This window comes from Macrobrachium rosenbergii, chromosome 6, assembly GCF_040412425.1.
Source record: "Macrobrachium rosenbergii isolate ZJJX-2024 chromosome 6, ASM4041242v1, whole genome shotgun sequence".
NCBI classification, from domain to species: Eukaryota; Metazoa; Arthropoda; class Malacostraca; order Decapoda; family Palaemonidae; genus Macrobrachium; species Macrobrachium rosenbergii.
In genome coordinates, this window is record NC_089746.1 from 11,819,555 (window position 1) to 11,844,538 (window position 24,984).

The 24,984-nt window shown below is 37.4% G+C and overlaps 1 protein-coding gene across 9 annotated transcripts in view; it reads left to right on the top strand.

Moving 5' to 3' along the window:
• Positions 1-24,984, top strand: part of trio (trio Rho guanine nucleotide exchange factor) — a 1,217,727-nt gene that overhangs the window by 642,984 nt on the left and 549,759 nt on the right. For all 9 annotated transcript variants that reach the window (XM_067104902.1, XM_067104910.1, XM_067104903.1 and 6 more), the window contains one exon: positions 22,918-23,158. In XM_067104902.1, the coding sequence (XP_066961003.1) occupies positions 22,918-23,158 (241 nt within the window). The remainder of the gene's footprint in view (positions 1-22,917; positions 23,159-24,984) is intronic.

Sequence of the window (24,984 nt, forward strand, 5' to 3'; positions counted from 1 at the left end):
CAAAAGAAAAGCATTACCTATTTAGCTTGATATTGTATGTAAATTTGAACAGGTTCATATGTACGTTGTTTCATGGCGTGAATTCTCTGCACTGGTACTAATCGTAAACTGTCTCTCTCTCTCTCTCTCTCTCTCTCTCTCTCTCTCTCTCTCTCTCTCTCTCTCTCTCTCTGCCTGCCTGCCTGCCTGCCTGCCTGCCTCCTTGTATCTCGAAACCACATTATATTTCCATTGTTTGCGGGCAGTAAATGATTTAAGTAAAGTCAGGTTATCCCGTAAACTAAAACTAAATTAAGTTGAAAAGTACATTTAAACTTCGGAGTACAGGCCATTGTTCCTTAGTTCGTCATCCCAAAACTACGAAGTAACTGAGATGCATTTATGTGTTGGGATCCACCACAACAGATTCTCCTAATTCCCAAAAGTGTTGAATGATTCATTCGCGTATTCTCCGGTGTGTTTACGGATTCCCCCCGAATTGGTCTTCGACGGCATTATAGCTGGCCGTTGGTAGTCTTGAGATGCTCAGGTAAATCCGATGTTATCGGAAGATATAATCCGGCCCAGGCGGGAGTTCATAAAGGATAACGCAAGATGACGTCGTGCGTGGTTTTAAATAGGATCTGGTTTCGTCAGTTCCTGTTGTCCTCGTTCTGCGTTGCTGTAGACCTATCCTCGTCTGAGCGTTAATGAGTTTCGTTGGTCCCCGTATGGGGGTAGTGCCGTCAGTGCACCTCATGCGGTGCACTGTAGGCATTAATTAAGGTTCTTTGCAGCGTGCCTTCGGCCCCTAGCTGCAACCCCTTTCATTCCTTTTACTGTACTTCCTTTCAGATTCTCCTTCTTCCATCTTACTTTCCACCCTTTCCTAACAATTGATTCATAGTGCGACTGCGAGGTTTTCCTCCTGTTACACCTTTCAGACATTTTACTGTTAATTTCCGTTTCAGTGCTGAATGACCTCATAGGTCCCAGCGCCTGGCCTTTGCCCAAAAAGTTCTATTCCATTAAATAAAAAAAAAATGAGTTTTGTTGCTAATCGATCCAGGTAGCGTTAGCTAGCTTTAGTTGAGCGGTAATTAGTTTTGTTGTCAATCGAACGGCGTGGCGTTAGTTAGCTATAGTTTAGATTGATTTCGTTATAATTACCTGAGAATATTAACCTGCCTCCCTTCATCTGCCTCTTATATCGACTCATCAGACCCTGGCATTTACGACGCCCGTCAATAATTAGATCATTTGCGAAATATCCTATTAGGACGTTACAAGTATGTCGTTAATGCAAGGTGCTTCTGGTGTCGAATCACAGGTAGCAGCACCAGCGTCCGTCCTTACCCAGATTTAGCCTTTTATTTTTTCCCTATTCCATCTGGTGTCTTCCTGCTTAGCTGTCCAACTTCCTTAACTGCACGCTTTAGAATTTTCACCATTCGTTTCAGAACAAATCCGTTGGGCCAGTTATGTGGCAATCATAAAATGGGACACAGTGGTCTAGGTAAACTTTGGTTTGTTTCTATAAGTGTAATATAACTAAAATGTTTGTTCTTTAAAACAGAGAGGGTTAAGTTTTGATTTCAGTAATAAACAAGTAAAAAATGCGCCAAAGTTTCTTCGGCGCAATCGAGTGTAATCAAGCCACCGAAAATAGATCTTATCTTTTGGTGGTCTCGGTATAATGCTGTATGAGCCGTGGCACAAGAAACTTCAACCACGGCCCGGTGGTGGCCTGGCCTGTATCGTTGCCAGATGCACGATTATGGCTAACTTTAACCTTAAATAAAATAAAAACTACTGATGCTAGAGGGATGCAATTTGGTATGTTTGATGACTGGAGGGTGGATGATCAACATACCAATTTGCAACCCCCTCGCCTTAGTAGCTTTTAAGATCTGAGGGCGGACAGACAAAGCCCGCACAGTAGTTTTCTTCTACAAAAAACTAAAAACTCAGGGGCTAACAGAAGTACGGCCTGCGCATGAGCACTGTCCTTGTGTAGCAGTGGGTTGCAGGCTCTGTTAGATTCAGTAATTTATTGCAATCAGTTGAGAGTTGAATAATTTACGTCCTTGAGAGAGAGCTTTAGAAACTTATTGCATTACCCCAGACTCTCTGTATGAGAATCTTTATCGCCTCTTTTGAAATACCTTTGCTCGTCATGCATTCTTTTCATGGTGTTTAATTTTAAAAAAATTGTAAACATTGTAATCATGTTGCATTTTGCATGCTTTCACATCACTCCAGTTGAGTTTTTAATAATTTCTACACTTGGCCGTAAGAGTCTCGTGCTTCTTTCGCCCGACTCATGTAATTCTCGTTCCCCCTCTTATCGGATGCAAATGACGGAATTATGGAGGCAAGGGGAAGTTGGAGGGGGAGGGGGAAGGTTGATGGAGAGGGAATTAGGGACCGAGGATTCGGGAGAGAGAGAGGGAAGGGGAGGGGGGAGGTTGGCCCTCGCATGACAGTGTTCCGCCATTTAGCCCTGTCCCATCAGATCAAGTTGTAATTTCCGCCATTCAGGATTCATGTCACTGGAGTGGGAAGTTGAGAGAGAGAGAGAGAGAGAGTTCTTGGTGAATGCAAGGTTGTGCTTGGAGTGAAAAGGGAGTGGAGGAGGAGGAGGATTCGGTAGTTGGTGGTAGCCCTGGAGCTTTTGGCAGAGGCTTCCAGCAAATGTAATTACTATCCCGGTGCGCATGCAACCGACCGTCTGAACGCCAGTTTGTCATGTCCTTGTTGGTCCTGGGCCTGCCTGTGTCATTTTAGGGTTGGGGTTCATTGTTTTTCCACCTTTCAGGATATTTTGCTTGTTTCTGCTGTATTTGCATAATTCTGTAGGATTAATCTGTAGTCATATAAAAGAAGTAATCTGCTTGTTTTCGCTCCACCTTATGAAGGGAAGAAATTTTTTTTTAAAGTTATGAAAATAGACAAGTCGAAAGTCTTTCTGTCTAAAGATATAGTTTTTGATAAATGCCTTGGATAGAGTCAAGTATTTAGTTAAGCTTCATCATTATTTGTATTTGTAATCTTATAAACGCTGTTGAATATTTGAATATTGATGAAAATGTGTATATGAATAAGAGTAATATGACAATTTGTGAATATTTCATGGTCGAAATGATTTACGTTCTTTGAATGCGAAGAAAAAAAATACACTACCTTGGCGCATGCGCGAATTGGGCGAATGTTTTTAAGTTTTTTCAAACTGTAACTTTTATTATTCCAAATCATTTATATCCCAGGGTATTTCCGGCGTCAGTGACCATAATTGTCACGTCGCAAGAGCATGTAAATGAAGTCAGTCACCTGTGGGCTTTCCGGGGCTTTCCGACTACCACCAACCCTCTAACAGTTCCCCCCCCCTCCTTCTCCCCCACCTTCCCCTCCTTCTCCCCCGCCCAAAGAGGTGAACCCTACCCCACCCCTTTACCAGCCCATCTGAGAGTGATAGTACTCTTTATCCATTTGTTTGAATGTGCATGAAATTTAATAATAATCTTGCATCCACTTTCAAACACCCCACAGTTGAGCAAAGCCTCTGCTTAGTTAAATATAATGGAGTTGTTTAATACCCGAATGCATTACCTTTATCACTGCGCTGTCCTGTAGAATTACATAACGTTTTCATTTGCATTATCATGCTAAAAGTTTAATCATTCTGGGCACGGGGTTTCAGGTAGATGTTGAAGGTAAAATTTTTGTGGAATGATTTGGAATCTCTCTCTCTCTCTCTCTCTCTCTCTCTCTCTCTCTCTCTCTCTATATATATATATATATATATATATATATATATATATATATATATATATATATATATATTTGTTTGTCTTCTAAAAAAAATGCTTCTAAAAAAAAATGTTGCCTTTACCGCGTTTATTTGCTCTCTCTCTCTCTCTCTCTCTCTCTCTCTCTCTCTCTCTCTCTCTCTCTCTCTCTCTCTCTCTCTCTTTTACAGGAACTAATTAGCGAATTCGCATGAAGTAAGAACCAGCCAATTTTCCTGCTTATCCACATCAGGTAGTCTAATTGAATAAAACATGGAAGATCCTTTCATTTGTAGTATTACTCTTTGGAATCAGGCAACCGTGATTTCCTGTTCATTGTTACATAATCCTGAATTTGTTCCTGATTTACTTTTAAATGAAGATGATTTCTAATTTAACTATACTTGGGAATAACTGATGTAAGGCGAGGAATTTGCAGAATACCATTCCACATCGGGGTAAATCGTTAAAATGATCATGATGGGGAAAACCTAAACCGCAGTTAATTTCCGATTTATTGTCAGCTTCAGGATACAGTAAACGTTGTTGGAAAATAAGTAAATAAGTATCTCTTATAATTGCGCATTAAAAACCATTATAGTCATTAATATCATAATGCATATATTTTATCCGGATAAAATTTCAGTAGAGTATAATAAATATCATTATTTATTATTCATGTAGACATAAGGTTATCGATATAAAACGTTGCATAGGTGTAGGAACCCTACCACAGTTTTGATATCATTAATAGTTATGGGGATAACGTGAATTAAAGGTTTAGAAGGTCGTTATGTATGATATTAGTATTTATAACTGCTAGTTATATTCCTGTCTTATAGAAAATAAAGACTGTATCTAATGTTTCTCTTTTTGTAGTCTCTGATACCTGTCACCCGTTAAATTTTCCTTTATCTGAGAGAAATTCCCTGGAACGGAACCATTTGATATTCCTTATAGGCCGTTGTCTCTCTTTTGATCATTTCTCCCCGTATGAAGGAACTTGAATAGGCCTATTGTCTGACTGCCTCTCAAACATCTCCCTCTCTCTCTCTTGTGTCTGTAGTTCCTCCGGGACATTTGTGGAATTTGGTTTTCCACGAATGGGGAATAATACAGGTCATAACATTTTCCCTTTCAAGTTTAGCGCGCCGTTCTGTTATTTCAAGTGGAAGGCACTTCTATTCTTCTAAGTGGAAGGCGTCTCTGTACTCTCATGTGGAAGGTGTTTCTATATTTTCAAGTGGAAGGCGCTTCTATAATTTCAAGTGGAAAGGGCTTCTATGCTTGTGAATGGAAGGTGCTTCTGTAGTTTCAAGTGGAAAGATCTCGTATACTTACTTTCAAGTGGAAGGCGCTTCTGTAATTTCAAGTGGAAAGCGCTTCTGTGTTTATGAGTGGAAGGTGCTTCTATAGTTCTAAATGGAAAGATCTCCTATACTTTCAAGTGGAAGGCGCTTCTTTACTTTCAAGTGGAAGGCGCTTCTATACTTTCAAGTGGAAGGCTTCTGTACTTTCTATTTGAAGGCACTTATGTACTTCTAAGTGGAAGGTGCTTCTTTACTTCCAAGTGGAAGGCACTTCTATGCTTCTGAGTGGAAGGTGCTTCTATACTTCTAAATGGGAAGCGCTTCTATTCTCTCAAGTGGAAGGCGCTTTTCTTCCAAGTAGAAGGCGCTTCTAAACTTTGTATTTGAAGGCACTTCTGTACTTTTAAGTGGAAAGCGCTTCTGTGCTTTCAAGTGGAAGGCGCTTCTATGCTTCTGAGTGGGAGATACTTCTATACTTCTAAATGGAAAGCGCTTCTATACTTTCAAATGGAAGGGCTCCTATACATACTTCTAAGTGGAAGGCGCTTCTATACATCTAAGTGAAAGGAGCTTATATACTTCCAAGTGGAAGGCGATTTTATATCTCTAAGAGGAAGGTGCTTTTATACCTCGCAGTGAAAAGCGCTTATCAACGGAAATTACTGTGTACAATTATGACGAGATATGGTATATTAATTGAAGCTGTAAGGCATTACGACTAATACCTTGTAAAAGAGGCGCTACCTCCTGCCATTGTAGATGGATGAGTTTTATCAACTGTCATTATCTGTAAAGGCGTTATGTTCTGTCACTTTAAATAGGAGTTGGCTTCAGTGCGTCATAGCCGGTGAGTGGACAAGGACATATAGTAAGCTACCAACGAGATTAAGAATGATAGCTCAGAATCAGAGGAATAGACATTTATGTATTAATGTATTTTGTGAATGGATTTATATATAAATTATATATGTTATATATTATATATATAATACACACACACCTACCTCGTGTTAGGCTTCGGTGAGACGGGAATGTTTAGATTCCATATTCTTTAATGTACAAAGAACAATTTACCTTCCAGTCTCTGTGAACCCATACACGAGTACTAGGAAAATATTTATACACAGTGAAGAGTTGTGTTATATTGTGTATATATATACAGTATATATATATATATATATATATATATATATATATATATATATATATATATATAGTGTGTGTGTGTGTGTGTGTGTGTATTGTTCAAATGATACCTAACTCTAATAGATACAGTATTTTGTGCCACTACAGGAGTGTGTGTTTTGTGCGTGCGTGTGTGTGTTTATTCTTAGCTACTCTTACACTTCGCGAGAAGCCACATATGAAATCCGATGTCTCTCTCTACTCATTATACAATGTCTCATCTGCCTCGTATCGTGATGTCTGCAAGGATAGTTTGTTGGACTTTTTTTTAGAGTGCATGTTATGGAAGACTGATCTGCCCAGTAGACCGTCGAGTCACCACGCACGCAATCTGTCAGTCTGTCGAGTCACCACGCCCACGCAGTCTCAGTCTGTCTGTCGAGTCACGATGCCCACGCAATCTCAGTCAGTCTGTCTGTCGAGTCACCACGCCCACGCAGTCTCAGTCAGTCTGTCCGTCGAGTCACCACGCCCACGCACTCTCAGTTAGTCAGCCTGTCGTATCTGCAATTGCTTCTCTTGCATTTGGAAAACGTTGTGTGATTTTCTCTGTTTATTTATGAAACGCGAGATGAGTAATTTTTTTTAATGTCAGTTCGTGTTTTGATTTTTATTCATTTCACATAATGACTTTTGAAGTTGCGTATAATTTATAGCACTCTTCTGAAGCAGAATACAAAAACTGTGCTTTGGAGGTGTTAACAAGAATCTGTCTGTAGAGAAATATTTTATATTAATATTTTTTCATTTCAAGGTATTAAGTTTATATACTGTTTCTTGGTCAAGGGTTGATGCTGTGTGTGTGTGTGTGTGTGAGAGAGAGAGAGAGAGAGAGAGAGAGAGAGAGAGAGAGAGAGAGAGAAAATGTTATGGGGGATGCAGATTTGATTGGTAACTGACAGCTATGTGGGTACGAGTTTAAAGTTATATAAACAGAATACCTACCGAGCTAAACAGATTTATTTAACACTTGCGTATAACTTTCAACTTGTGAAAGCATTGTGCAAATTTTGCTGTTATGTAAAATAAATCGAATTCACTTGATGGCTACTGATTATTTATAATTGCTTAAAACCCCGCGGGGGGTTAGTGCCGTCAGTGAGGTGCACTGTAAGCATTACTTAAGGTTCTTTGCAGCGTGCTTCGGCCCCCTAGCTTCAACCCCTTTCGTTCCTTTTACTGTACTTCCTTTCATATTCTCTTTCTTCCATCTTACTTTCCACCCTCTCCTAACAATTGACTCAAAGTACAACTGCGACGTTTTCCTCCTGTTACACCTTTCAAACCTTTTACTGTCAATTTCCGTTTCAGCGCTGAATGACCTCATAGGTCCCAGTGCTTGGCCTTTGCCCTAAATCTATATTCAATTCAATCCTTTCAATTCATTTCAATTCGATTATATATAATTGCTTTAAAAAAAGAGAGAGAAAACTTGTGTAAAGCATTGTAGGAATTGCGCTCTTATATATAATAAAACGAATTCACATGATGGCTACTGATTATACATAATTAAGTATAAATAAAAAAGAGAGAGTAATATACTGAAGATGAAATTTACCAAAACAAATACACAAGTTTTTATGCAGTAAGTTTGCTACCCGTGTTAAATCCCACCACAGTCTGAAAACCGTCAGGTACTGAATTCTTGGTGGAGGTCAACAAGGGCACAATGGATTTTCGAGAAACGGGTCCCTGAAATGTTGATGAAGAGTCGACTGTCATCTTGAGCTTGTATATTGCTTGTAAATCCCATAATGTAGTAGGTTGTCAGTGACCGCAAGAACAAAATACGTAATAGATATTTAGAATTAGAATAGGAAATTTGAAATAGAAAGAAAGCAGCGAAGCAGATTTTCAGTACCTCTGCAAGAAAAAAAAACAATATTTAGATTATATTATATAATTATATATATATATATATATATATATATATATATATATATATATATATATATATATATATATATATATATATATATATATATATATATATATATATATATATATAATATAATTAGAAAGTTGAGATAGAGAGATAAAGTAAGCGACACAAACTGGAATAGAGAAAATTGGATAACCAGGAGAATTGGGCAGAGAGAGAGTTATCGTAATTCACTCGAGCAAGGGAGAGATAACTCGACGACGGCCTTTGGTTAAGTCACTCAAGAAGGGACGACTTGTACCTACTTGTTCCTCTTAGAGCGGAAGATCGTAGTAGTCGTAGCCCCGTAGGGGTGGGGTTGGGGTAGTGCCGCCAGTGCACCTTACGCGGCACACTGTAGGCATTACTTAAGGTTCATTGCAGCGTTCCTTCGGTCTCTAGCTGCAACCCCTTTCATTCCTTTTACTGTACCTCCATTCATATTCTTTCTTCCATCTTACTATCCAACCTCTCTTAACATTTGTCTCATAGTGCAACTGCGAGGTTTTCCTCCTGTTACACCTTTCATACCTTTCTACTACCAATTTCCGTTTCAGCCCTGAATGACCTCAGTAGGTCCCAGCGCTTGGCCTTTGGCCTAAATTCAATATTCCATTCCATTCCGAAGTAGTAGTAGTCTCAGGATAGTGTAGAAGGATAGTGGTGGAGGATAGTGAAGGGACGGAAAGTGACCTAGTTGAACAAGGATAGTGAAAGGGGAATAGTGAAGGAGGAGGAAATAGACTGGAGTTGAAGAGGAAGCTTGGGAAAAATACTCAAGGTGTGAGGGGCAGGAAAGAATTAACTGAGTAATATGAGAGGAGAAGGAGGAGGAGGAGGAGGAGGGATGACGGTACGAATTTATTGTTCGCTTTAGTAAGGAGAATCTTTTTAAATTCTCTTGGCTTACAGGATATTGGGCTATGATAGCTGTACGGAGAGAAACTCTGTTTCTTCACTATGTTGCTAATTGTTTCCCCTCACTCGTAAAGGTCCTTTACTTTTCTTGAGCTGTTCACACACACACACACACACACACACACACATATATATATATATATATATATATATATATATATATATATATATATATATATATATATATACACTGTATATGATACACATGGAGATATATACATATATGCACATATTTCCTTTATATATATGCTTTATTATCTACCTACTTACATAATTTTTCAATGTGATATATGAATGATTATTGTATATCCAGAGCGGATAGCACAGTAGCATTCTAAAGTGTGGAGAGAGAGAGAGAGAGAGAGAGAGAGAGAGAGAGAGAGAGAGAGAGAGAGAGAGAGAGAGAGAGAATCGTTGAATTTCAGTCCGCGGGAATCTCGCCAACTTCTGAATGGTGTAAGACGTCAACTGGGATATTATATAGATAGGATATAGATAGGACATAGAGGGAGTGACGTGAAGTATGTCACGTATAAGAGAACTCGTAAGTGAGATAGCTTTCTTTGTGGGAATGTCACAGAAGGGAATCAGTCGATTTTTTTTATAGCCTTTGCGTCTTCCTGGGCAGCTTACGGCTCCGTTTATTTTTGCCCTGAGACGTGTCTTTTATGTGTTAGGGCATAAATAATGCGCAGTGTGTACATAGTTTGGTAAATATCGCGTATTCGTTATGCACATGTGTGTGTGTATGTGTCAGTAGCATTTGAAGGTTTTATAGAAAATATCGTAATTTTAAAAAAATGTATTTAAGGATCCTTGGAGGTTGTATTAGAAGATATCGCAATCTTTAAAAACTAATTTAAGTAGCCTTGAAGATTTTATAGAAGATATCGTAAATTTCTAATCGTTTTGTTTTTATAGCATATGAAATTTTTATAGAAGATATTGTAATTTTTTATCGTTTTATTTAGGTAGCCTTGATCGTTTTTTTTTTTTTTTTTTTTTTAGAAAATGTAATTCATTAATCGTTTTATTTAAGTAGCATTTTAGGTTTTGTAGATATCGTAAATTTTTTAATATTTATATTTAAGTAGCCGTGGAAGGTTTTACAGAAGATATCGTAACTTTCATAAAATCTTTTTAATTAAAGTAAGTACTCTCTGCTGCCGGTGATTTCAAACTATAAGTTAATTGCTGTTGTATTTTGTTTTGTATATTAACTTGTTAAAGTTCTCTTATCGTTCTGTGTGGAGATTGTGAAACAACGAATTATAATTCAATTTTCCAGGTTCCTCCCGATGCTCAATTAGTGGCTTAAGTCTCTCCAGGATGGAAATAAGTAAAATTCTGGGAGGCTGCTGCTTTTATTTATATATTTATTTATTCGCTTCACTCTCCTCATCTCTCAAGCTTGTGATTAACTTCTTTTCCTTCGCTAACCCTTGCTACATTTCACAATACATTTTATATAACATTTCCCCGAAGGGGGGGATTAGTGTCGTCAGTGCACCTTATGTGGTACACTTTAGGCACTATTCAAGGTTCTTTGCAGCGTGCCTTCGGCCCTTAGCTGCAACCCCTTTCGTTCCTTTTATTGTACCTCCTTTCATATTCTCTGTCTTTCATCTTACTCTTCACCCTCTCTTAACAGTTGATTCATAGTGCAACTGCGGGGTTTTACTCCTGTTACACCTTTCAGACCTTTTACTGTCAATTTCCATTTCAGCACTGAATGACCTCATAGGTACCTGTGCTTGGCCTTTGGCCTAAATTCTATATTCAATTCAATGCAAGTTCATATAACATTTATTCGTAAATTAATACGCTGTGTATAATTCGACTACCGGAATATGTTTATACTTGAACATTATTGCCTATGTATATATACACGTATGTTGTCGTTCATTTATGTACATGGCGACAAACGTGGTGTAGTGTCTGTGTTTTGTCTTTGTTTAAACAAAAATTCTTATTCTTTGTTTATTTATGTAGAGAGAATCTTATTCTTCAAAACAAATTTCATTTTTGTTGGCCCTCTTAAACGTCTGCGTTCGATGAGGATTTGGAAATTTTGTGATGTATGCAGGGGTCAGGGTCATGTCTAGTGGTCAAAGGTCAGATATAAATTTATCATCACTATTGTGTGTCACAAATTCTTCTCGGGTTAATATTTTTTTGTAAATAAACGCTTGTTTGGACTGTTTAATAAAATTCTCCAACATTCCAGTTTAATTCTGTTTTTAATTTATAGCTTTGAAAATGGGACACATGGTCCCGAAACGTCAGCGTAATAAAGCACATTTAAAGGAAATAAAGGAATTCCCCTGACTCAATGCTATATATACTGTACATATACTGTGTGTATGTATATGTATATATATATATATATATATATATATTGTGTGTGTGTGTACACACACACACACACACACACACACACACACATATATATATATATATATATATATATATATATATATATATATATATATATATATATATATATATATATATATATATATATATATATATATATATATATAGCATATATTCCCATGTGTTCATTTCACTATATATATATATATATATATATATATATATATATATATATATATATATATATATATATATATATATATATATATATATATATATATATATATATATAAGTTCAACACGTGTACAGTTCTATTTTATTCTTATCTGTCTTTAGAGCTCTTAATGTCAATGTTCTTTACTTGAATAAGAATCACAAGATCTTGTTAGCCAAATGATTTCCTTTTAAAGTTCGCTTTCCCCGAACTTATTTCTTGAGTTTTTTTATTTTTTTCTGTACCTGAGTCCGTTTCTGTTAAAAGTTCTTGGAGTCAGTGTCTATTCATTTTCGTATTTCTTTTGGCATTGTAAATTCTTTTAAACATTTGCTCTGTCTTTTCTGGAATCATGACTACGATGGGGATTTAAAAAAATAAAGTCTTAAATTGAGGTGGGCTAGTGTTCGTAATTTCATTGAATTTCTTTCTGCTCCAATTAATTATCATTTGGGCAAACAACCAGATCGTAAAACGATGAATATTTAATTTTGTGAATAGTGACTTTTTTTTTTTATTGATTCGTGTCAATTCTTTTACTGATTGAGCATTATAGACTGCACTGCACGTGGCAGCTGCGACAGCAAGTTAATTCTCTCTCTCTCTCTCTCTCTCTCTCTCTCTCTCTCTCTCTCTCTCTCTCTCTCTCTCTCTCTCTCTCTCTCATCTTTAACATTCAGCTTCCTTTTTAATACGATGTAGTTTTCGTATTATTTTGGAGAATCTCTCTCTCTCTCTCTCTCTCTCTCTCTCTCTCTCTCTCTCTCTCTCTCTCTCTCTCTCTCTCTCTCTCTCCCCTCTGCGTTCAGTTTCGTTTTTAATACGATGTAGTTTTCGTATTGTTTTGAAGAATCTTCAGCATTGTTTCCTTTTTAATACAATGTATTTTTCGTGTAATTTTGGCGAATATATTTCTCTCTCTCTCTCTCTCTCTCTCTCTCTCTCTCTCTCTCTCTCTCTCTCTCTCTCTCTCTCTCTCTCTCTCTCTCTGTGTGATGTACACAATAGGAAAGCATTATAAGGTTTAGCGAATACCCTGCGCTTGTTTGTGTTGTATTAATATTGCCCATGTACGCATTTTTTTTTTTTTTTCTTTTGCATCTCTATGCCTTCTAATCAGGAGTCTGTGAACTCGGTAAATATTTGATTCCCCCTCCTCCTCCTCCTCGCCTTGTCTCCCTTTCCCCCTCTCCTTTTCCTCCCTTCCCATCCCCTTCCCCATCCCCTGTCCCCCTTCCACTCAAGTAGCCTTGGTGTATCCTGGAAGTCAGATTATAAAAGGTTGTAATTAGCAGATCTTGGTTGTGGATTTTGTTGCGATTTTTCTTGAATGTAGAAGCTATTTGCTGAGTTGGTGTTCAGTTTCAGAACTTTAGATAGACAGACAGATAGATAGATAGATAGATAGATACGTAGTATATGTCTTCTTTTGAAGCTGAAATAAAGAATTTGAATTAGAGTTTGAATTTTAATCAAAGTTGAACTTAAGTCCAAAAGTGTCCTTTCTAAATTCTCTGCTTTGGATTCGTAATCTTTTCTCGACACAATGTCTGTTTCCGATAAGTTGAGAGAGAGAGAGAGAGAGAGAGAGAGAGAGAGAGAGAGAGAGAGAGAGAGAGAGAGAGAGAGAGAGATTAAATGAAGTAAGATGGAGGAGGTTATTGGTTGGAACGGGAGGAGGTTAAAAATGTTTTTGTAGGTCTGGTCAGAGCTTTTGAAATGGACGGGTCGCAAGTTTATCTCGGCGAGAGAAACGACGAAACCGTGCTCAGGTGTTTTGAGAGAAAAGTGACAAATCTTTCCGAGGTGCTAGTGCTGTCTGAGAGAGAGAGAGAGAGAGAGAGAGAGAGAGAGAGAGAGAGTGAGTTAGGATTGTACCTCATCCCGTTAGTGGCGCAACATCAAAAGAGTAATTTCACTCACTGAATATGACTCATAAAAGATGGAGTAAATTTTATTCATAGGAAAAGCCGAATGTATGATAGACCTCTGGAGTATCAGAGTAAGATGTTTTTATGAATGCGAGGTGTTAGTAAGGAATGCTCTTGGCAGGTGAGAATATTTCGAAGGCGTTTGATAAGTGAACTGTAGATTACTGGGCACTGGAGAGTTATATATATTTATATATATATAATGTTTGAATATATATATGTATATATATATATATATATATATATATATATATATATATATATATATATATATATCCTATGATTTACTAAAGTTATCCTTCAATATAATTACTTATGGTATCAAGTTAATTGGTAGTCTCCTGATTTTCTTTAATAAGTGCATCACATACCACCTGCCAGTTATTGAATTTCCTTGACCCGCCTCTACTCCTGTCATTCTACTGTTATCAGATGTCATTTGACGTTATCAATTAACTATAAACAACAGCTCCCACCATAGGCTTTTCAAGCATTCGGGTCACTGATTTTTTAGTGACTGAACAGGGACCTTATTTTGATTCCGAGTCAGGCCGTAGGTGTGAAATTTAACTGCATGAATACTTTGGTGGGACGTGATTCGATTTCACTTGAATGCTGGCCTGTTATCACCTGTCTTAGTCTTAGCTTACTAAAACCACTAACAAGTAAAATAGGAAAACATCTCTTTGCTTTCTGGATTCAGTATGTGTTAAATGATTCCTTACAATGTTGCCAAAGAACTTTGTTAGTAAGCCTTCCAGATTTTGATATGGTAAGCTTCACCTCTCTCTCTCTCTCTCTCTCTCTCTCTCTCTCTCTCTCTCTCTCTCTCTCTCTCTCTCTCTCTCCAACGTTACACTCTTATTACCGTCTCTCTTTCTCTCGCCAACGTTACACTCTTATTACTCTCTCTCTCTCTCTCTCTCTCTCTCTCTCTCTCTCTCTCTCTCTCTCTCTCTCTCTCTCGCCAACGTCACACACTTTTACCTTCTGTCTTGAAGAGATTTAGGTGCTGGGAACTGTCTTGGCATTCATTTAGTCTGCATTGATGTTGATCTCTCAGGGTTAGACCTGTTGACTGAATAGAGTAAAATCCGTTAAAATATACTGGATGGGGAAAAAATGTGATAGTCTTTTAGAAAACATGATTGACCAGTTAATATTTTAGCCTCAAATACTATAGAAAACTTGATGGAAATATTGTGATCGGCATGTAGAAAACATCGTTGCCCAGTTAATTATCTAGTCACAAATACTATGGAAAAACGTAATAAGTAAAATGGCATTGAAAAAAAAATAGCTGTCAGGTAGAGAGAAGAATGCCTTAGTCTGCTTTTCCTTAATTGCCATCCTCATGAGAGCCTGATATCCTTCATCATAATCCTATCCACTTTTATATTTCCCTTTTCCGTCCAGGTCACAGGAGAGATTATCTCCATCCATCTTATTATTTGAAGAAAGTCAGAATTGGCACGGAGTGAAAATCCAGCTGTTAGACCCTTCAGTATTATTAAGGAAGGGCTCAGTAACTGCTCCTCCCTTTGTCATTTGAAAGATGGAATGTTGACTCAGCACCTGGCTGGAATCAATTCGGCCCTCGGGGTCGACCGAGGACGCTGCTGCTATAATACCTCGGTTAAGTATTCTCGGGACGATATTTAACTGTACCTTTCGAACTCTCGAGGAGTGAGTGGTAGATGGTGCAGTTTCATCTGATCCATTTGAGACTCGTGAACGCTTTTTAGGTGTGTGTGTGTGTTTTTTTTTTTTAGCAGCTAATGAGCACCATTATTGTTAGAAATAAATAAGACAAGCGCGTAGTTGAAACGTTGTTTTACCGTGATGGTGGGAGTTGTGAAAAGTTATATACAACATTTCTGATCTTAAAATTGGCCGTTTCAAAGTCCTGCAGTATATTTTTTTAATACTTTTGGTTTCTTATTTCTGTCGGAAAACTTCTCCGTTGTATTTGTTATGGATATGTTTTTCTTTCGAATGATCTTAAAAGCCATCTGTACAAAGCTCTGAAATAAAAAAAAAAAAAAAAAAAAAAAGCTTTTGGTTCCTCATTTGTCACAAAACTTCTTTGTACTCTTTATGGATATATATATATATATATATATATATATATATATATATATATATATATATATATATATATATATATATATATATATATATATATATATATATATATATATATATTCTATTGTTTTTCTGTAATAAATCACGTTAGGCGTATGATCGAGAGAGAGAGAGAGAGTGTTTGGCGGAAGCCCAGCTCAGCTCGCTACGGCTCAAATGACGCCTTTGACTTGGAGAACCTACATGACAACACAGAAGACTTTGGAAGCAAGGAAGAAGGGAGGGAAAATGCTTTCTTTTGTCTTTTATTTGCTTGCAATTGCTCCCCTTGCCTGGAAAAATACCTCATGATTTCATACCTTCGTTTCCTGCTCTCTCGAGCTGAGGAACGTCGCTGTTTTCATCAGGAGGAATCTTACTGGTTTTATCAGGAGGAATCCTACTGGTTTTATCAGGAGGAATCCTGGTTTTATCAGGAGAAATCCTACTTTTTTACCAGGAGGAATCCCACTGTTTTTATCAGGAGAAATCCTACTGTTTTTTATCGGGAGAAATCCTACTTTTTTTATCAGGAGAAATCTTACTGTTTTTTATCAGGAGAAATCCTGCTTTTTTTATCAGGAAAAATCCTACTGTTTTTTATCAGGAGAAATCCTACTGTTTTTTATCAGGAGAAATCCTACTTTTTTTATCAGGAGGAATCCTACTATTTTTATCAGGAGGAATCCTACTGTTTTTGTCAGGAGGAATCCTACTGTTTCTATCAGGAGGACTCATATGGTTTTTATCAGGAGGAATCCTATTATTTTTATCAGAAGGAATCCTACTGTTTTTATCAGGAGGAATCCTATTATTTTTATCGGAAGGAATCCTCCTGTTTTTATCAGGAGGAATCCTACTATTTTTATCAGAAGGAATCCTCCTGTTTTTATCAGGAGGAATACTAATGGTTTTTTATCAGAATTCTAAACTGTATAAATTTAGCGTGATCATCTTTCTTACGCTGCTGTCTTTCCCTTCAAAGCTTGTGGAAATAAAAACGAGTTTGATTTCGTTTATTTCGTCTCGTATTTCCCAACCCCTGCCCCACCCCCTTCCTTTTCTCTTCTCTCTCTCGCCGAGAGGGATGATAATGGGTTTTTAATGATCCCAAGTTTCGAGTTGCAACTCCGCCTCTGCTCATTTCGAAGACTTGAGAGACTCTGGAAGGTTAGACAAATCTTCTCGTTTGTGATGCTGTTGGTGCCATTTCTCTCTCTCTCTCTCTCTCTCTCTCTCTCTCTCTCTCTCTCTCTCTCTCTCTCTCTCTCTCTCTACACAGAAAAACAAGCATTCACACAAGAGAACACACAATATACATTTGGTACATAAAGCTGTGTAAACACATATACATATATATATGTATAAGTTCCTCATTGGATGGGTCGACATCGTACTCGGCTAGCACTCTCATAGGCCCGCGTTCGATTCTCCGGCCGGCCAATGAAGAATTCGAGGAATTTATTTCTGGTGATAGAAATTCATTTCTCGGTATAATGTGGTTCAGATTCCACAATAAGCTGTAGGTCCCGTTGCTAGGTAACCAGTTTGTTCTTAGGCACGTAAAATAAGCCTAAACCTTCGGGCCAGCCCTAGGAGAGCTGTTAATCAGCTCAGTGGTCTGGTTAAACTAAGGTATACGTAACTTTTTATATGTATATGTATATATTATAGAACCGGAATTCTTATTCCTTATTGCTTCAGAAATAAATAAAGTATAATGACGTTACCTGCTGGCCAGGTTACCCATTTTTCTAGAAATCCAAAACCATTAAAATGATACTTTGTTATTCTCCGTTTTATGGTAACAGATCTTATAATACTGGTCTTCAGTGTCATAGCATTGAATGTCAAAGTTGAAGGAAATCAACGGTCGCTCTTTCAGCTTCCTGGGACGAGAGATGGGACCGTAAATCGCCTTGGTGTTTGTATGTAGATACTGAGTAATAAAAAAAGGGGGTGGGTTAGGGAAAAAATTGATATCGATAATGACGAGAGTACTTACTTTTGTTTGTCCATGGTGAATCCAAGCCGTCGAGGTAAAGGAAGGTGCCGAAAGGAGTAGAGGAATATCTCTCTCTCTCTCTCTCTCTCTCTCTCTCTCTCTCTCTCTCTCTTCTTCTTCTTCTTCTTCTTCTTCTTCTTCTTCTTCTTCCTCTCTTCTCTCTCTCTCTCTCTCTCTCTCTCTCTCTCTCTCTCTCTCTCTCTCTCTCTCTCTCCTCTCCTCCTCCTCCTCCTCCTCCTCCTCCTCCTCCTCCTCCTCCTCCTCTCTCTCTCTCTCTCTCATCATCACGGCGAGTCGAGTTGTTTATATTGACTCCTCCGTGACCTACATATTGTCAGACCCTTCAAAGAGACATGACTTTCTAATAGCTCCTGCACACCCCCTTTTTTTATATTTACTTTTTCTGCCTTCCGTTCTTCCAATATTCTTTTGCTTATTGCAGTTTCTTGGCTCCTATTTTTATTTTGTTTTTCTTTTTTTATTTTTACGGTTCATACATTTTCGTTATTATTGTGTTGCCTCGAAAAAAATCCCTTTTAAATTAATGTAACATTGAATGTCTTTATTAGTGTTCGTCTTGTTAAGGTTTTAACATTATATAAATGTTTTTGTATTGTGTATATAGTAATTTCCTATGATAATTCACGAGATATTAATACTTTTTATTTAGTTTCGAAGTCTGCTATTTCATGCTGCAAGCTCTGTCATATCTGTCACTCATCTGCTAGTCGAGTACTTTTTTTTTTCAATTTATTTCAGTTTTATTTAATCCTTTCTTAACTACATTTAGTCTCTCGTGACGGGAAGTTCGTGTGACAAGTTTTATGTCCTGTTCTTAGGAACAAGAGACCGTGCAAGCATAAGGCCAGCTCAGTCTTAACAGTCAACGCCCTTGGTTGAATCTGTTGTCCCCAAATCTTCCATTCGACTCTACCATCATAATTTTACAAGCAAGTCAAAACACATACAAACTCTAAACAATACAGAAAATGGTGTGTGTTAAATGATTAGAAGTCCTTTGTGTTGTAGCAAATGAAGAAAAAAAAGTACATTTGTTTGGTTTTTTTTCACACCACTCCAAAAATACTGAAGTTGAACAAACGGTTGTAGATACTACAGTATTGTTATACATTCGCTCGCGTGCGTTTCTCGACGCAGTTAGTTGGATTCAACACCGTTTTTTTATATAAAATTATTGTCTGTGTTTGAGAATGTGTAATTTTCGAAAACTGAGTCAGGTGTGGTTTAAAATTTCGTGCGCTGCTTTGCACGTTTTCTTAGGTCGTGTTCCTCACAGGTCGTGCATTTAACACCCCAGTCATCACAGGCACCATTACATGAGGTTATGGTTAGTCACTTGAACCATTGTCAGGTCATCATCCAGCTGTAAGACGTTGTTTTCCATAGTTCGTTTATTCTCTGTGGTGAACACGCCCATCCGCACGGGCACCGCTGCCCAAATCAACTTGGGTTAGGTAACTTTACAGTCTTTGTCTTATTGCATTACCTTTCTTATGGAAGATCAGATCCTTTTGGTTATGGATGTAATTTTCTAAAAATTACGTAATTATAATTTTTCGTAAAGCGGAAATTTTGCATAAGAGGTAGTTGCCTTTTATTACTGTGTACTTTTAAGTGCGGGCTTATGTAATTTTCTTTTTTAGTTTTCAGTAAAAGAAAATTATTGGCCGGCTTTAACTGTCCGTCCGCACTTTTTCTCCGCACTTTTTTCTGCCCGGCCTCAGATCTTAAAAATTACTGAGGCTAGAGGGCTACAAATTCTTATGTTGATCATCGACCGTCCAATCATCAAACATACCAAATTGCAGCCGTCTAGCCTCAGTAGTTTTTGTTTTAAGGTTAAAGTTAGCCATAATCGTGCTTCTGGCAACGGTATAGGATAGGCCACCACCGGACCGTGGTTAAAGTTTCATGAGCTGCGGCTCATACAGCGTTATACCGAGACCACCGAAAGATAGATCTGTCTTCGGTGGCCTTGATTATACGCTGTAGCGGCTGTACAGAAAACTCGATTGCGCGGAAGTTCCGAAGAAACTTCGGCGCATTTTTCACTTTTATATTCATAGCGATATGATTTCTCTGTTAAATATTTCTCGCAGCTAAGGTCCAAGATGTGTGTTCTATGAAAGGCACGTTCCTGTACCGCACGTATATCAAAATATTTACACGATATTCAAACATTGTCCAGTAATCTTTGATCGTAACTTTGACACATGTAGAGGGATGTGTATAGAAATCCTTGCTTCTAACGAAGTCGTATGTTGAGGAAATCGATAGCGTATGGGTAGGCAAATTTTGCCCTGGTAAGAAGTTAAATGATCAGCGGTCCCTTGGGCATAGGGCCAGAGACAACAGAATTGACGGCCCCCCCCTAGCAGGGTTGCTCTCTCTCTCTCTCTCTCTCTCTCTCTCTCTCTCTCTCTCTCTCAAAACATTGCACCAGTGCCATCTCACAGCTGGGTATAACACAGCTGTTAGGGAGCCTTGTGGCCTATCTGGCGCCCGGTATCGTTGGCACTTTATTCAGTCTCTCTCTCTCTCTCTCTCTCTCTCTCTCTCTCTCTCTCTCTCTCTCTCTCTCTCTCTCTCTCTCTCTCTCACCTTACATAATAAAGGGTGTCTTTCTTCATCAGGAGTTAGTCAGTTCCCTGTAAGCAAAAATTGGTACGTATTTTCTTGTAAACGGACTGTTTAAAGCTTTGTAAATAATGTTTTGTACGTAAAAAATAAAGATATATTTATTTTAAATTTTGAAATGTAAACTTTACACATTCAATTTTCCTTATTCCTCATTTAAAAGAAAAGATCGACGTGCAGTTAATGAGCCTTTTGCACTTGCATAAATTTACCTGGTGTGAAAGTTACCTGCTCAAGTTAAGCAGCCATGATTAAAGCAAGTAGCTGAGGAATTTTGCGTTGACTTAAAACCGCCTGTGGTGGTAGGTTATTATTCTGTTTTTCACGACATTCACGTTTCCATTTTGTGTGTTATATAAAAACTAAAAATGAACTAGAATAAGCAAATATATATAAAATAATAAAAAAGTAAAAATTGCCAAATGAAAAATACATAAAAATAATAATCAAATAGAAGTAAAAATAAAACAAAATTGTGTGTATTTCTTTTTTAATTGGTGTGGAGTGGCGCAACAGCTAGCTATATGCAACACACATGATGATGGGCAATTAAGATTCACATCTCTTGTTCATATTTATTTCCGACGATTCGTTATTTTCTCATTAATACATCTTGAAGAGATCCAAAAAAAGATTAAGAAAAAAACATACAATTGCCACTAAAAAAAATATAAACTCGGGGAAAAAAAACATGCAATTATCACTAAAACTAAACAAAAGTATAAACTTTGGACGTACTTAAAATTATTGTTTCAAAATCGGCATTAGCGTTTTTTGCTAATGACAGTTCCTTTCCCCTCGATTATTTTCCCTTCTGACTTTCAATGCGTTTGCCCGTGATATCCTAGTCATCTCTATCTTCCCCATTTATTTCTCGTAATAAATACCTTTCCCCCCCACTTGATGGCGTCGTTAAAGTCTCCTCGCATATCGGCGGACTTTTCACCGGCTATTGAAAAACTATAAATTTGGCATCAAACCTAAACGATTTGGCTCCAGGTTTCCTTTTTGTTTTTATCTTTTTCTGTGGAAAGAGCGACCGACACATTACTTTCACGCGAACGGTATATTGTGTTTATGAATTTCAAATTTTTTTATTTATTGTTTAAAGGTGGTTAGAGGGCAGGTGGGAGGGCTGAGTTTTTAGGAGAGTTTTAAAATGTGCATTGTAAGATGTTTGTAATATATTTGTTGGATAGTTGACTTCCAAATTTAATTAAAAAAAATTTTTTTTTAAAAGTCCTGGTTATCGTTTTAATTACATTATTTTTTAAGTTTTTTACTTTTTTTGTACAAACCTTACTTTTCCTTTATATTAAATTTTTTTGGATTTTTTTTTTTTTTTACAAATCGTAGTTATCCTTTTCGTTAGATTTGAGTTTTTTTTTTTTTTTTACAAATCGTAGTTATCTCTTTTTGTTAAATTTGCTCGAATTTTGTTTAAACCATAGGTTAGGTTTATGTTTTAAATTGTTTTACAAATCGTCGTTATCCTTTTGTTTAGTTTACATTTGAATTTTTTTTAACAAATTGTAGGTATCATTTTTGTTAATTTTTTTTTTTTTTTTTACAAATCGTAGTTATCTTTTTTTGTTCAATTTGTTCGTTTTTTTTACAAACCATAAATTAGGTTTGTTTTGAATTGTTTTACAAATCGTAGTTATCCTTTTGTAAGTTTATATTTGAATTTTTTCTAACAAATCGTAGTTATCCTGTGTTAAATTGTTTTTTTTTTTACAAACCATAGTTATCCCTCGTGTTAGGTTTAAGTAATGATATGCATCAACATGCATTAGCATCCCGATCAATCAAGTAAACCAATGTTATGACTTGTCACTGTGTGTGTGTGTGTGTGTGTCAACTGACAGTACAGAACGTACTTTGTGAAACAAAGATAGATGCACCTTGACATTTTTGTCAAATGTGACTGCTCAAAACAGTGAGCTTTTACCTACCACTCAGGCCTGTTGTGGCAAGTGAAAGCCCGCTATTTTTGGCAGTTATATTTGACGAAGGTATCTAGGTCGATATACAGTATGTATGTAAATGTGTGTGTGTATGTATATGTATATATATATATATATATATATATATATATATATATATATATATATATATATATATATATGTGTGTGTGTGTGTGTGTGTGTATGTATGTATGTATGTATATATGTGTATGCATACACGTGTAATTATATGTGTGTATGTGTATAGTACATACAAAAATACATTACGTGCATGTATGTGTATGCACGCACATATGCACATACATATGTAGTGTTACCTTAAATCATACATACATTACGTACATAAATACGTATGTATTCATGTGCACACTTATACACCTGCATGTTTACATATATACAGTATATATATATATATATATATATATATATATATATATATATATATATATAATGTGTGTTTATATTTAATGTTATTTGTTACTGTCAATCATCTAACAAAACCAGCCATTAACCCACTGTTTCTCTCCCCTTATCTTGCAGGGAGGCGGAGAAGTGACATGGGTATTAGACGATTGGTCAGGCACAGGCCCCGGGGAGCTGACCGTGACCCGGGGTCAACAGGTGGAAATCTTAGATCCACCGTCCAATCAGTCACACAACCGGGACCTCTCCGAATGGGCGTACGTCAGGCTGTCCCACGCCCATGACCAGGAAGGGCTCGTGCCTGTTAATTTGCTCAAGCAGCCGCCCAGAAGCGCCCGCGCCGACCTTGATCTGTCAGGTGAGTACCTTGTTTGGACTGTTGTTAATTACCTTATTGGAACTTTTTCTTTACTTTATTGGGACTTTCTCTTTACCTTATTGGGGCTGTTTTTCTATACCTTATTGGGAATTGTTGTTATTTACCTTACTGGCGAGTGTTGTATGCTTTATCGGGACCTACCATATACCTTATTGGAACTATTGTCATTTACCTTGCTGGGACTTATTTCTACCTTATTTGGAATGTTGTTTATTTACCTTATTGCGACTTATTACATCCCTTATTGGGACTGTCGTTTATCATTCATGATTGTCTATTTCTTTTTAGTTTTCTGTAAAAGAAAACTGTTGTGCCGGCTTTTTTCTGTCTGCACTTTTTATGTCTGCACTTTTCTGTCTGCACTTTTTCTGTCTGCACTTTTTCTGTCTGCACTTTTTCTGTCCGCCCTTGTTGATCATCCACCTTCCAATCACCACACATACCAAATTGCCGCCCTCTACCCTCAGTAGTTTTTTATTTAAGGTTAAAGTTAGCCATAATCGTGCTTATAGGCAGCGATATAGGATATGCCACCACCGGGCCGTGGTTAAAGTTTCATGGGCCGCGGTTCATCATTTTACCGAGACCACCGAAAGATAGATCTATTTTCGATGGCCTTAATTATGCGCTGTTTCTTCGGCGCATTTTTTACATGTTTCTTTTCGTGTCTGCATGCAAAACGATTTTGAATTTGTGCTTAAGCTCTGAGAATAATCTGAAGTTAATCTTTCTCGCTTTGGAGCCTGTCGGAATGATTTGCATCTCATTGCGCAGTGAGGAAAAGCGGCTCTCAGTAATCCTCGCGTGAAAATTATTTTCTCATCCCACTGCCAGAGGAACGCGTTTCAAGCTTCGCAACGGTGTGTTGTTTTCCGTGGACTCAGAAATATGCAGAAATTGTTGAATGGACGATGATGTTGACGTCTCATCTTTTCGTCATTAAAGAAAATTAATTATCTGCTTGTTAAAGTACTCGATATGTATTAAGAACTGAGTCCAACTAAGGTTTAGCACCAAGGAGATGAGGTCAATATGAAATATTCCTGTAAATCAGAAAAGTATGGCAACTTACGCTAGAGAAAATAATTTTCAAAGAAATGGCTCGTTTAACATCTTAGTTTTTCATCTGTGATACAACTTAGTTATCCCTTGTGTTGTCAATCATTTGTTATTAAATGCCTTCACTATTAACGTGTGAAGCAGATGAAAATTGTAAGTGAATTCAGTGTTAACAAGTAAAAAATGCGCTGAAGTTTCTTCGGCGCAGTCGAGTTTTCTGTACAGCGTATAATCAAGGACACTGAAAATAGGTGTATCCTTCGGTGGTCTTGATATAATGCTGTATGAGCCGCGGACCATGAATCTTTAACCACGGTCCGGTGGTGGCCTGTCCTATATCGTTGCCAGACGCACGATTGGGTTTAACTTTAACCTCAAATAAAATCGAAACTACTGAGGCTAGAGGGCTGCAATTTGGTATGTTTGATGATTGAAGGGTGGATGATCAACATACCAATTTGCAGCTCTCCAGCCTCTAGTTTTTAAGATCTGAGGGGTGACAGAAAAAGTGCGGACAGACAGACAAAGCCGGGACATTAGTTTTCTTTTACAGAAACCTAAAAACGCACGAATGAATCCCACAACCTAGTGTTACCTCGCTGTCAGAATAACAAAAAAAAAAATCGTCCAGCGTTCGAAATTTCGGTTTTCTGTACGTCCTTGCCACGTAACTTAAATTCACCGTTGAATTCGACCCATATTAGAAACGAGATACGAGTGTTATTTGAAGCTTTCAAAATTCAGGG